Source organism: Oreochromis aureus, linkage group 12 (genome assembly GCF_013358895.1).
Source record: "Oreochromis aureus strain Israel breed Guangdong linkage group 12, ZZ_aureus, whole genome shotgun sequence".
In the NCBI taxonomy this organism is placed as follows: Eukaryota; Metazoa; Chordata; class Actinopteri; order Cichliformes; family Cichlidae; genus Oreochromis; species Oreochromis aureus.
In genome coordinates, this window is record NC_052953.1 from 22,302,552 (window position 1) to 22,316,190 (window position 13,639).

General features: G+C 39.8%; 1 protein-coding gene across 1 annotated transcript; it reads left to right on the forward strand.

Moving 5' to 3' along the window:
- The first annotated feature begins 8,790 nt into the window (after positions 1-8,790).
- Positions 8,791-10,533, forward strand: LOC116317449 (cytochrome c oxidase subunit 7C, mitochondrial). The gene is made up of 3 exons (XM_031736220.2): positions 8,791-8,965; positions 9,860-10,007; positions 10,436-10,533. Exons 1-2 carry the CDS (start codon positions 8,891-8,893, stop codon positions 9,974-9,976), a joined length of 192 nt encoding a protein of 63 aa, XP_031592080.1. The 5' UTR covers positions 8,791-8,890; the 3' UTR covers positions 9,977-10,007; positions 10,436-10,533.
- The last annotated feature ends 3,106 nt before the right edge of the window (positions 10,534-13,639 follow it).

Below are 13,639 nucleotides of genomic sequence, written 5' to 3' on the forward strand. Positions count from 1 at the left end.
TCCTCACTCTGAGATCTCGGTAGCTTAAAGGTCCGCCACTCCGAAGTTTACGTGTGATCAAAGTAATATAAAAAACACTAATTTACGTCCTTCTAAATATTGTTTGTATTAAGCCTTTTGGTTCTTAGTCAACACACAAGGCTAAGCTGTTAAAGGGTTAACCTGGCGGGGCTGAGAATGTTGGCTGCACTCGGACCCTGCTCAGTATACAGCTAATCTCCTCTTCACTTAGATGGAGGCACTGCTAGCTACTCTACAACACTGAGTGAAAGCAGTCTGTCATTGCTTCACAGACAAAAGTCACCAACTTAATTGTCCGAATGATCGGTCCAGGGTACTGTGCAATCAAACTTGCTTATATATATTTTTTTAACTTATATCTATGTACATTCACTTTAATAAAAAATTAAAAATGAGAAATGTTATGCTTGCTAACTTTTGAGTATTGTGATGGACCGAGCAGTAAAGGAGCATCAGACACAGGTTAAAGTGCAAAAAGTATTTTTTTTATTTGACCCTAAAACATACTTGGTTAAATTATACAGAAAATTCAAAATCTTGGGCCTATAAAAGAGGTCAAAGTCACAGAACTCTTCTCAAAAGCTGGCAACTAACAATACTACTAACTCGAACCGAACTACCTAAACGAGACAAAGGGGAAACTTTAACAGTGACTGAACAGCCAACAAAAACACAGAAAGGCGCCTAACACACAAAACCCAACTAAAACTAACATAACAAATTCCATTTCCCCCCATGATCCAGAATTGTGGTATAACCCAATTTGCAGGCTTGCTTCTCCCCTTTTCCAATGGACTGGGAGCAGCTGCCACTGAGGTAACTCAGAAAACAAAGAAGAATTAAATCATACATACATAACAGTGTAAACTAAAATGTGCGCACTTATTTTAGAGTACAGTATTATGTGATTGTATAAGTAAATTAATTCTAAACCCAAACCAATTCTTTATTACCCTGTAAATTAAATCCTATATTTAAAGAAAGAAAAATGTAAGTGTAGTGTTGTGTGTAAGCCTCTATTGTAACACTGATGTTTGGTAGATATTACCACTGTGTGGCTGTAACTTCAGCTGTCGCAAGTATATTCAATTATTCTAAAATTGACATTAAAAATGTTGAAACTTTAATTATTTAACTTCAGAACATCCGTGAGGTTCACCTGAGGGGGATATCTCTGGTTGCCAGTCTTGAAGAACACCAGCCCATATATATACATGAAATATGGAGGGTCCAGATACTTATTTTACACTTAATGGAGCGCTATAGAGAAAAGTGAGTATTTCTTGTACATAAACTAAATCACTTGTAAGGTGGGGTTTTTTTGTTGGTGTGTGTGTGTGTGTGTCATTTTCTCTGTGGCTACATTTGGGCTTCTTGGTCAGCACATCAGTGACACTGCCCAAGTAAAATGACTCCAGTGGCGACTCCTGGGTGATGTAAACAAAGAGGATCAGTCAAAAATGTTTGATTTCTTTTTTTTTCAAAGCTTCTGCTCTTTGTATTTGTTTATTTTACAAGAAATCTACAGAAAGGTAAAGTTTTTGTTTATGAAATTTTATTAAATGCAACTGTTTTTGCTTGCAGCCCAACTTCAGGAATAAAGTCAATTTTGGCATCATCAATAGTAGATCAGTTTCCATGTTTAAAGGACTGCCGTGGCACAGGATATGTAAGTGTCTACACTTCAATGGATACACACAACAACAATTAAAAAACCTGAATACTGATCAGTTTTTCAATCAGTATAGTATAATCAGTTTCAATGTGATTATAAAAATAAATATACAATTTGTATGTACTCAATTTCCATATCTTTAAAAGATGTGTGCACATTATATGTCACTCATCCAAGTGACATCTTTAGTCATATGCACATTATAGATGCATAAATAATAACATTTGTTGTAAATCTATTACAAAGTTGGCAAAAGGGTTTGTAAAAACCTTGTGACAGTATAGAGTGTGTGAAACACAATACTTGATCTTGGCTTAGTCCATCCCCTAACAATTAATTTCAAGCACTGACAACCACAGACTGGTCTGCTTCATTGTTGTTTTGTCCTCTCTGAGCAAATGTCAAGCATAGTGTTGGAGCTCACCGCTCCAGGATTACAGACAACTTGACATTAACCAAACAACTGCAAATAATCTTTTAAATCTTACTTTATTGACCCTTTTCTTTTGTTTAAAAATTTCAGGATGTGTGGTTCAGCCCTTGCAGAACTCATAGGCCAGCAACTGGATTTCTGAAGGAGTTTCTACGCAATGTCAGGAAAAGGCTTCGTTCTATCAGGAAGAAGAATTCAGAACCAAAGAAACCCCGAGAAAATGTTCACCTTGCCTGGTACTAGAAGATAGATTTGTTTCTGCTTTTTGCAGCAATCTAAGGTCTGTTGATGGCTGCTTCAAAGCATTTTTTGTTTTTGATGCAGGTTACCCAAAGTCATGCGTCCAGGTTTGGGAATTCCTTCACACTGCCATCTATCCCAGGAATAGATGAATCCCAGGACATGAATCAAATATATAGTCAAATGAATGAGGGCTCATTTAGCTATGATGGAAGTGTAAAATGTTGCTCATAAAGCTGCATGAAGTGGTCTGACAGGGAGATTCCCTCTTGTCACTTTTCCAAAGTGTTGATGTATGTTAAGTACTGAAAAAATCATGAATTCATCAGTTTTTTTAAAGTTAAAAGTTTTTACATATAATTTGCTCTAAAACAGAGATGGCTTTACATAGCATGTCTTCATGTGTATTAACATGGACATGTGCTGTAACCAAAGACTGATTTGAAGTAATGTATATACAGGGAGTGCAGAATTATTAGGCAAATGAGTATTTTGTCCACATCATCCTCTTCATGCATGTTGTCTTACTCCAAGCTGTATAGGCTCGAAAGCCTACTACCAATTAAGCATATTAGGTGATGTGCATCTCTGTAATGAGAAGGGGTGTGGTCTAATGACATCAACACCCTATATCAGGTGTGCATAATTATTAGGCAACTTCCTTTCCTTTGGCAAAATGGGTCAAAAGAAGGACTTGACAGGCTCAGAAAAGTCAAAAATAGTGAGATATCTTGCAGAGGGATGCAGCAGTCTTAAAATTGCAAAGCTTCTGAAGCGTGATCATCGAACAATCAAGCGTTTCATTCAAAATAGTCAACAGGGTCGCAAGAAGCGTGTGGAAAACCAAGGCGCAAAATAACTGCCCATGAACTGAGAAAAGTCAAGCGTGCAGCTGCCAAGATGCCACTTGCCACCAGTTTGGCCATATTTCAGAGCTGCAACATCACTGGAGTGCCCAAAAGCACAAGGTGTGCAATACTCAGAGACATGGCCAAGGTAAGAAAGGCTGAAAGACGACCACCACTGAACAAGACACACAAGCTGAAACGTCAAGACTGGGCCAAGAAATATCTCAAGACTGATTTTTCTAAGGTTTTATGGACTGATGAAATGAGAGTGAGTCTTGATGGGCCAGATGGATGGGCCCGTGGCTGGATTGGTAAAGGGCAGAGAGCTCCAGTCCGACTCAGACGCCAGCAAGGTGGAGGTGGAGTACTGGTTTGGGCTGGTATCATCAAAGATGAGCTTGTGGGGCCTTTTCGGGTTGAGGATGGAGTCAAGCTCAACTCCCAGTCCTACTGCCAGTTTCTGGAAGACACCTTCTTCAAGCAGTGGTACAGGAAGAAGTCTGCATCTTTCAAGAAAAACATGATTTTCATGCAGGACAATGCTCCATCACACGCGTCCAAGTACTCCACAGCGTGGCTGGCAAGAAAGGGTATAAAGAAGAAAAACTAATGACATGGCCTCCTTGTTCACCTGATCTGAACCCCATTGAGAACCTGTGGTCCATCATCAAATGTGAGATTTACAAGGAGGAAAACAGTACACCTCTCTGAACAGTGTCTGGGAGGCTGTGGTTGCTGCTGCACGCAATGTTGATGGTGAACAGATCAAAACACTGACAGAATCCATGGATGGCAGGCTTTTGAGTGTCCTTGCAAAGAAAGGTGGCTATATTGGTCGCTGATTTGTTTTTGTTTTGTTTTTGAATGTCAGAAATGTATATTTGTGAATGTGGAGATGTTATATTGGTTTCACTGGTAAAAATAAATAATTGAAATGGGTATATATTTGTTTTTTGTTAAGTTGCCTAATAATTATGCACAGTAATAGTCACCTGCACACACAGATATCCCCTAAAATAGCTAAAACTAAAACAAACTAAAACTACTTCCAAAAACATTCAGCTTTGATATTAATGAGTTTTTTGGGTTCATTGAGAACATGGTTGTTGTTCAGTAATAAAATTATTCCTCAAAAATACAACTTGCCTAATAATTCTGCACTCCCTGTAATACAATGAATTATATACTTTTTTTATACTTGCATTTTACTTTCATTGATATATTTTGTATGAATTTTGCTGTCTATGTTCTATGTATCATATGGCAATAAAAAGATTTTTTGAGAAAATCTGTTTTGAATTTAGTTTTTACATGCTGAATTTTATAGTAAGTAGAAATCTTAACCCAAGCGTTAATGGTAATATAACCCTTGTGATGGGTTCTGAGTTTCAACCCAATTTTTGGCAACCTCAACTTTAAACATTGGTCAATTTAACCTAATTTTTATTAACCTCAACTTTAGGTGTTGGTCAGTTTAACCCAATTTTTGGTAACCTCAACTTTAAACGCTGGTCAATTTAACCCAATTTTTGGTAACCTCAACTTTAAATGTTGGTCAATTTAACCCAATTTTTGGATAGTTCTCCTAACCCAGTGTGCTGGGTCAAACCAGTAACCAAACACTGTTAAGTTGAAACAACCCAGCATTGGGTTACAAATTGGGTCATTTTTAACCCAGCACTTTTTAGGGTGTATAATGTCACTTATTCTAGAATCTGACTTTGTTTATATTAATTTTATCTTTTCTTTTAAATAACGCCAATATATTTTTATGTTGGTGTATGTAAACAGTGTGATAATAATAACTTCAGCAAGTAAAAATTGATTTAACTTTTTAACCCACTAGGAAAAAACAATTTATGTCATGCATGTTTAAATTGCCGTACTGCTGATAAAAATGAATAATGGATTTTTGAAAAAGTTTATATTTTTTCCATTTATGGTTATAATTTGTTTTCTTTCCTATATTTGAAAAACAAAGTAACATCAGCACCCCCATGTTCCAATTTTCCTTGTTTCCTAAGTTAATAAATAATAATATGTATTTGAAAAAAGACTACACACTGATTTGTACCATGCTATTAGAGTGTGAACTGATTCGCAACAGGAAATAAAGTGGAGGAAATGTCATTTGCATTTGTATCTTAACAAAACATGACTTATTAACTATATGGAGAGAGGTATAGGGCTGTAGCAGGTTATCAACAGTAGTTGTTTCTCTGTGTGAGAAGAAACAGGAGAAGCACTGCCAGAGTCTGACAAAATGACCCCAAGAGGGCGGGTTTCTGACCAAACTGTGAGAAACATACTGCATAAGAGTGGCATGAGGGCCCAAAAGCCTTTAGTGCAACCTGTGCCCACAGCCCAAGATTGTGCGGTTTGTCTGACATTTGTCAGAGACCACCAGAACTGACAGATATAAAAGTGTATGAAGAAGCTGTGGTGAACACGCAGATCTGGGGAGGCATATCCTTTATACATACCCATTACACAGACTTCCACATCTTAGCTCAGTGGTTCCCAAACTTTTTTTGCCAGGCCCCCCTTTTTTACAAGAAAAATGTTTCCCCCCCCCCCCCCCCCCCCCGCAAACTCCATTGCGGTTTATTTCACACCTCAAACATTTAGTAAACAATTAAGCAAATACAAGTAAATGGCAATAAATTACAGGTAGTAATAAAATACTAACTCTTTTACGCTACGTCCACACCTACACGGGTATTTTTGAAAACTCAGCTGTTTCTATGCGTTTGGGCTTTTCGTCAACACGTAAACGGCGTTGCGATTCACCGAAAACGGAGATTATTTAAAACTCCTTTTTTGCGTTTACGTGTGGACGAGGATTACAGAGTTCGTCACAACGTCAAAGGTATGTGCCTCTTTTCACGTCACGCTGTGCGCCACGTTATTGTTTACATGAGATGAATTGCAGAATGGCAGATAGAGACAAAATACTGTATCTGCAGTTTTTACACGCTTACATATACACACGCAGTTACTGTCCCTCCATTTAGAAAGGCAGAGGCGTCACGGTGTAATTATTTTACGTGTAGTTGTTTTTTTTTTCCTGTGTAATAATATTCAACATTGCTATCAATACATTTTTCAAAAAATGCCTCTCTGTGCAAAATGGGTTTAAACACATAAACAGCTGTGGGATACTGTTTGTCCGTGATTTGAACAGGGGGAACAAATTACGGCAGGATCAGCCTGATATTATTTGTATCCCGCAGTAACTTTACTGCATAAAGAGCTAACATGTCCAAAATGTCAGGAGTAGTTAGTTATTACAATAAGTGTTTGTGAACTAAAAATCAAGAATGTGGGATACTGTTTGTCCGTGATTTGGAGAGCCCAGCGTGTGCTCCCGACGCAGGGAAACTAATTTTGCAGGGGAGACCTACCTCGGCACTTGTGCAGGTGGAGCCAAAGGGAAGATATGCTTCACCATATTTTCCAGTCTTTGGCTTGGAAGGAAGTTGGTTTGGAAACATATTTAGCGATGCTTCATCTCCTGCTTTGCGTTTGTGTGGGAGCCCCGTCAAAAACCTGTCCACAGTGTCCAAGCGCTCTTTTTTTTTTTTTTCATACCGCCCCCCCCTGCAATGGCTCTGCGCCCCCCCTAGGGGCGGGCCCCACACTTTGGCAACCTTAGCTAAAGATACCCTGACTAATGTTATTTATGGGGATAAAATCCTCAGAATCCCAGTACAAACATATGCTGGTGCAGTGTCTTGGTGCAGGACAATTCCTGAACTCATGTGAACACAGTATTTAGGCAGTTTCTGGATGTCAAAGGCATTGACTGGCCCTCGGGCTTAGCCAGCCTGAATCCCACTGCGAATCTCAGGGGAGTATATCACTTTATCGACATCATCAAATAACGCTGAGGACTGTCAAGGACCCAAATGTGGGATTAGATCCTCCAGGACACATCCGCTGTCTCATCAGGAGCATGCCCAGATGTTATCTCATGCTTTTTGCATGTCCAGATGTTATCTCGTGCTTTTTTGCTGAAGTTCTTGTCACGAGAACTCCAGTGAAAAGCAAAACTAGAAAAAAAATCATTCAGGAGGGATAGGAAGAGAGCAATGGTCTGTGGACACCACCTGCAAAACCATTCCCTTTTTGGAGGTTGAGTTATAGTTGCCTATCCAGTGCACCTGTTGTCACTGATTTATGCTTCCTAAGTAGACAGACTGAGATCCCGGAAGTTTACTAAGTAGCTTGGTTAAATAATTAGAAAAGCCAAATTACTGTAAGTACACATTTAAGGAATGAAAGAAACACTGAAAGAACACTCATGCTTAATTGTTGAGTTGAATGAAAATGACTGCGGTATTGTGAGGACACTGTGAACACGGTGTGTGTGTGTGTGTGTGTGTGTGTGTGTGTGTGTGTGTGTGTGTGTGTGTGCCCCTGCTACCAACTGCCATGCTTTTGCTTTAATGAGGAACAGAACTACAAAGGTAGCCAACTAAGCCCTTCTTTACATGTAATGTGTACTCTTTTTTTCCAACAAAGACTGTGCATATCAGAGCGAAAATGTGTGTAACCTCTCTATGCAGCAGTGAGAGTTTGGGTTTTTAAATTTTATTTAATGCATCAGAACAATACAGGACAAATAAAAGAGTAGCAAATGGCAAATAAGTCAAGGTATTGCAGGCAAGCAAACACATAACAGATAACCTAGTGTGGAGGTTGCAGTATGTTTTAGCTCAGGTTTCTGCCCTTTGATAACTTTCATATGACACTGAAACCTATGAAACTGATATTCATCTTCCAAATTAACAGCCGTCATAAATTAATGAATTAAACATCCTTCAAAATGCAGAACCCAGTTTGTAGTATTAATCAGTGAAAAGGTTGCAGCAATACTGCATAGGGATGGCTGAACCATCTGCTCTCATTAAGTCTGCTCCTTCTCTCTCTCTCTGTCTCAGTCTCAGTATTTCCTTAGCAATGATATGTTTGTGACAAATGCTGAAAAATGAAGATAGCTTATCAAACAATACTTTTTTACTCCAATGAAGCCCGCAAGGACACGCACTCACACGCTGAAGTTAATTTAATCCCCAGATCACTATCTCTCCATACTTTCAAATAAAGAAAGTGATATCTGCTGCCTTACCTACACGTGGATTTTTTTTTAATAACTGACTCTGAAACAGTGTCAATCACACATGCTAAACGACGTGAGCAGCATAACCATCCTTACCCATTATATCTCCACTTTAGTTAATGTATGCCGTTCTGAGAGGAATGGGTTCCTTCACATTTGAAATCCCATGATAACTGAAAAACCGCAAATCGATGTCGTTGTCTGTCTGTGGATGAGACAGCATAGTGTGAAACGTTTTTCTCCCTGTGATGAAAGATCTCAAAGGCAAATATAGCCTAAACAATCTAATTCTAGACACTCATATTTTCATGATATTTTATATATTCTTCTTTTATATTTTTCTTTCTTTCTTTCTGTTTTATACCTAATGGATCATTATGGGGTAAAAAAAACAACCTGAGGTCGCTTCGGATACAATTGAACTACATTTCCCATACACATTAGAGTCTTTTCTATTTCCCACAATTCTTTGCGCCGCTCTACGGCTCACCGCTGAAACAAGAAGGTCGCACTCTTTAACGGTGTATTGAATCAGAGGAGAGACTTCCACAATGCTCGGACAAGCTGTGAGGCGATTCGCAACGTCTGCTGTTCGTTCTTCACACTATGCTGAAGGACCAGGAAAGGTGAGACCACCTCCTGACAGCAGCAGTTTTACCATAATGGTGGTATTTTGTGATGAGGCCTTGTGTGTACGTACAGCCTTGATGTTAGCTAGCGGTACTTGGAGGTCATGCCTGTCAGTTGACGAGAGTGTGATTGTATATCGAGCCAAAATAGCCAGACTTTGGTTATTTTATATTCTACATCTACGTTATCTCCAGTTTCTGGTAACAGATTATGTAAACTTGTGGCAGCAAGGACAGAATTGATGACAGGGACTACGAACTGTTGGCTAGTATTAGCCATGCTAGTCGGTTTGTGGCGACACCGGTGAAGGCTTTTAGCTTGCTATGTAACCACTTTGGAAAATTTGAATAACTTTGAAACCATTCTAAAATGTATATTGAAAGGCTTAAGTCTCGTAAACACTAAATTGCGGATCTATTTGCATAGCAGAAATCTTAATTCCTGTGCAAGCTGCGCTTCCGCCTCCTGCTAAGGTCAGAGCTGTAAGGGAGGAAGAGAGGTGCGCTTAACTAAGAGTTCACCTTCTATACTAGTAAGCATTTATCAAAATTTCTGGTGATTTTTAAAAAGGGCAAATGACCAAAAAATTCCAGTTTTCCAAGTGTACGTATACGTATTTATTGTAAGGAATATATATTGTAATGCATGGTAGTCTTGGCTACTAAAGAAAACATTGCTCTGGGAGCTTTATTGCATTTTTTTTTTTTTTTTTTTAAATTTACACACAGACTTATTACAGATCAGGGTCAACTGTAGCTTCTTTCTAATATTAAGGTGCACTATGGCGCTCTATTTGTCTTGTCTATAATTCTGATCATTCATAGGTGTAGTAATTGTGTTCTACTTTTCTAAGCAGTTGCCTACATTGTAATGGTCTCGTCTTTTTACAGAACCTGCCATTTTCTGTGGACAACAAGTGGCGTCTGCTGGGCATGATGGTGCTTTTCTTCGGCAGTGGCTTTGCATTCCCCTTTATTGTCGTCAGACATCAGATCCTGAAGAAGTAAAATGGCCCAGTGTTGTAACTCAGCCTTCAAGGTAATTACACCTGCCGTTTTTATCAAGCCCCATCTGCTTTTCGTTAAAATGTCAGCATGATGGGTGGCATTTTCCTCGACATCGGTTTGTATAGTGACCTCAGATGATCGCAGTCCTTCACTGCGCCTCTTTAGCCTTTTTCCACTGTGGCATATCTTAAATAAATTACCTGTATGTCTGAGAGTGACAGTAACAAATGTCATGTGGGTTCATATTGCTGCTATGTTGTGCAGATAAGCTCGCACTTCAGCGAGTTAATGTGACAGTTTATTGCAGACATCGATGTGTATCAGGTGGGAGCGGGTCAGAATTGTTGTTGTCACATTTTCTCGTCACTGGTGTTTACTCAGAAATTGCTTTTCTGACAACCTGGCGTATGCAAGTCATCTTATTGCTTTCTTCCCCCATTTTCTTGTTCTTTCCCGCAGGTTGGCAGCTGGAACATATTTATCCATCAGAGTTCTATCGATGCTGAAGAATGGGAATCACCTAATTTTCTTTGTAAATAAAGTCTCCTAAAATGAGATTATCCTTGTCCATGTTTCTTACACAGCTTCCATTCATATATGCACATTGTTTAAAGTATCAACAGGGATTCCAGTTGGCTAATAAATTATAAATCTTGAAACAGGTTATTTCCTGGCAATAATGGGCTTCCACTGAAAAACCAAGCACCTTTTTTAATAATGGGGAAAATATTTGGTGTTTAACCTCCAGCATTAATTGTGATTTTTGGTTGTGTACTGTTGTTCACAGCCAGATTAAAATGCTCCAGAATAATTGGTTTTAATGCAGCCTTGTGTAAGCATAGTTTGTTTAGACTCACCTCATGTTGAGTCTACAGACAATGCATGAAAGTAGGTGGTAAATTTAAATCCTTTGTCATAAGCTCCTCAAAGGAATGAATAAAGTGGGAAATTAAAAATCGGTGTGAGGGGGTTTGCAGAAAAGAATCCAGTCCTCCTGGTCTTACAACTCTGATACGTTATTGTTCCAGCCCCCGTCCACCACTCTGTAGCTCGGCTCTTCAGTTAAACTCAACTGAATAACCTTTTCAGTTCAATTAACCCTGTGCTGCTGGCCATAATTATCCAAGGACAAAGTATTAAAAAGGGTGGTGTGGCTGCTCAGTTGGTATGGAGGGGTAATGTAAAAGTTAAGAGGCTTTCTGTGTATATCCATTCAGATCTCCCTTGTGCCGGCAGTCATCTTTAGAAATTGGCTATGGTTCCTTTTTCATTTGCTCGTGCTGTGCAGCAAAGAGGTACCTAAGTCGGCCTAAAAACATAAGGAAAGAGACGCCGGGACAAGCTGTAAGCACAAGAAACAATCTGTCCTATATCTTTTGCCCCCTCCCTCCCCACATATCCTTTTGTGCTCGCGCAACTCGAAGGAACTTGTAAACCTGTCATGCTGTTATGTATTCCCTTGCATTGGTAATGTTATGCTGCTGTTATACCTTTCCGCTGGAGCAGCATTCAGGTCATGCGGCTCTTGCGAGGTAGCGATAAACTTATTGGACATTTAATGGGGTCAACAAGTGGAGGGTTATATTTCATAGGTGTGTTGTATTTTTTGGCACATACAGGTTGACCTTTCTTAGTAGCTCAAGGCTTTTCTGGTCAAAAGCACTTCTCAACATATAAATAAGAAACACAGCATTATCACAATGCCACACTGTGCATGCAGGCACACAATTTATGAATCTCCAAATGCTTGTTAGTACACATTTAACACCCACATTCGCACAAGCACAGCATACTAATGTAGAAGTCTGATCACCGCATGTCCCGATTAAATGCAGCAAAGACGGGAGGTCTTGAGCTGCATTGTCATTCTGCTCAATGATGTCTCAATAGGTTCTCTGTTTACCAATTAAAATGCTCCATCCATCTCAGCCATAAACAATCATCCTTGCTCAGAATGGTCCTTATCAGTACATAATGAACCATCACGGTTAAGTGTGCGAGCCAGCAAATTGATGTCCTTAAGCTTCTGACATGAGGCATACTTCACGTTGGCTCTTTTAAAGTGCATCTCAAAGATCACTCTCTTCTGCACAGAGAAAAAGAATGAGCTTTCAAGTGTCATTAGGGGAGGGGCGCTCATTGAAGTGATCCTCCATACAAAGTCTGCTTTTGAGTATCAAACACATGTCCCCAGCTTAAAACAGTGACTGTTAAAAAGTCAGCTTCCTCATTCGTCCGCATTCCTCCACAACCAGCAAGTTATATAATAAAAAGAATGCAGCAAATTATGCGCATTTATTCTTTGGACTTAAAAAGCAGAGCATTTTGTCTAGTGAGTTACTTTAATTCCATTTTGATACAGCAAAATGTAAAAGCTTCACTTTTGGACTGTGAACTCTTGACAGTATGCCACTAATTGAATAGAACTGCTCGCAGCTACTTTAAATTTTGCAAATGGTTCACTTCAGTGCCACAGCACTCAGAGTGCTAATTTGGGAATGTCCCCAACATTTGGACCCTCTTTCAGAAAAAAAAAAAAAAAACCAGGGGGACGAGGACTATAAAGACATGAATTTGCTCCCACCGAGGGTGCAAAATTTAGATTGGCGCCGACACTTACCAACAGCTACCAGCCTGAGAGGAGTGTCATGATATCTGGGCATCCGAGGGTGAAAAACAAGCACTAAGAAGGGAGTTCTTTCTCTTTCTAGTCATAAATGATCTATTCTCTGCCATTATGCACTCTAACTGGAGCTTTTAAGAATTCTAGTTGATGCCAGGCTCCAACAGCGAGGACCAATTAGATACAATGCTGTTATTTGGACAAGGACCAAGCTGCAGTGCAGTACCAGCGACTTATGAAAAGTACATGAGGGTGTGCTGGCACAGGTCATATTATAGGAGGGGTACTACAGTGCCCACAGAAGTCTGCATCACCCATTTATTATTATGATTGTATTTTTTTTTAAGATGGGCATGCTATCCACACCAGTAACACCATTATAAAATTTGCTGATGACACCACTGTCATAGGACTGATCGACAACAACAATGATTCAGCCTACAGAGAGGAGGTTCAGCATCTGAAGCAATGGTGTGACGACAACAACCTGCATCTGAACACAGCCAAGACCAAGGAGATGGTAATCGACTTCAGAAGAACAAAGCGATCTGAGCACTCTACCCTCTACATTGATGGGGAGGAGGTAGAAAGGGTAGAAAGCTTCAAGTTTCTCGGAGTCCACATCTCGGCCGACCTTACCTGGTCCACAAACATCTCCCACCAGGTAGGGAAAGCACAACAAAGGCTGTACTTCCTCAGGAAACTACGTCAGGCTCAATTATCCCAAAAACTGCTAGTAAACTTCTACCGCTCCACCATTGAGAGCCTTCTGACTTACTGCTGCACACTCTGGTTCAACTGCTGCACTGCAGAGGACAAGAGGAAACTGCAGCGGGTGGTGAGGGCAGCAGAGCGGGCAATCGGCACTTCACTAACTCCCCTCAGAGACATCTATACTGGCAGACTTCAGCAGAAAGCCAGCATCATCATTAAAGACCCCTCGCACCCTGGACACTCACTTTTTTCCCCCCTTCCCTCTGGTAAACGCTACAGGTCCATCAGGTCGAAGACAAACAGACTCAACAGAAGTTTTTACCCAC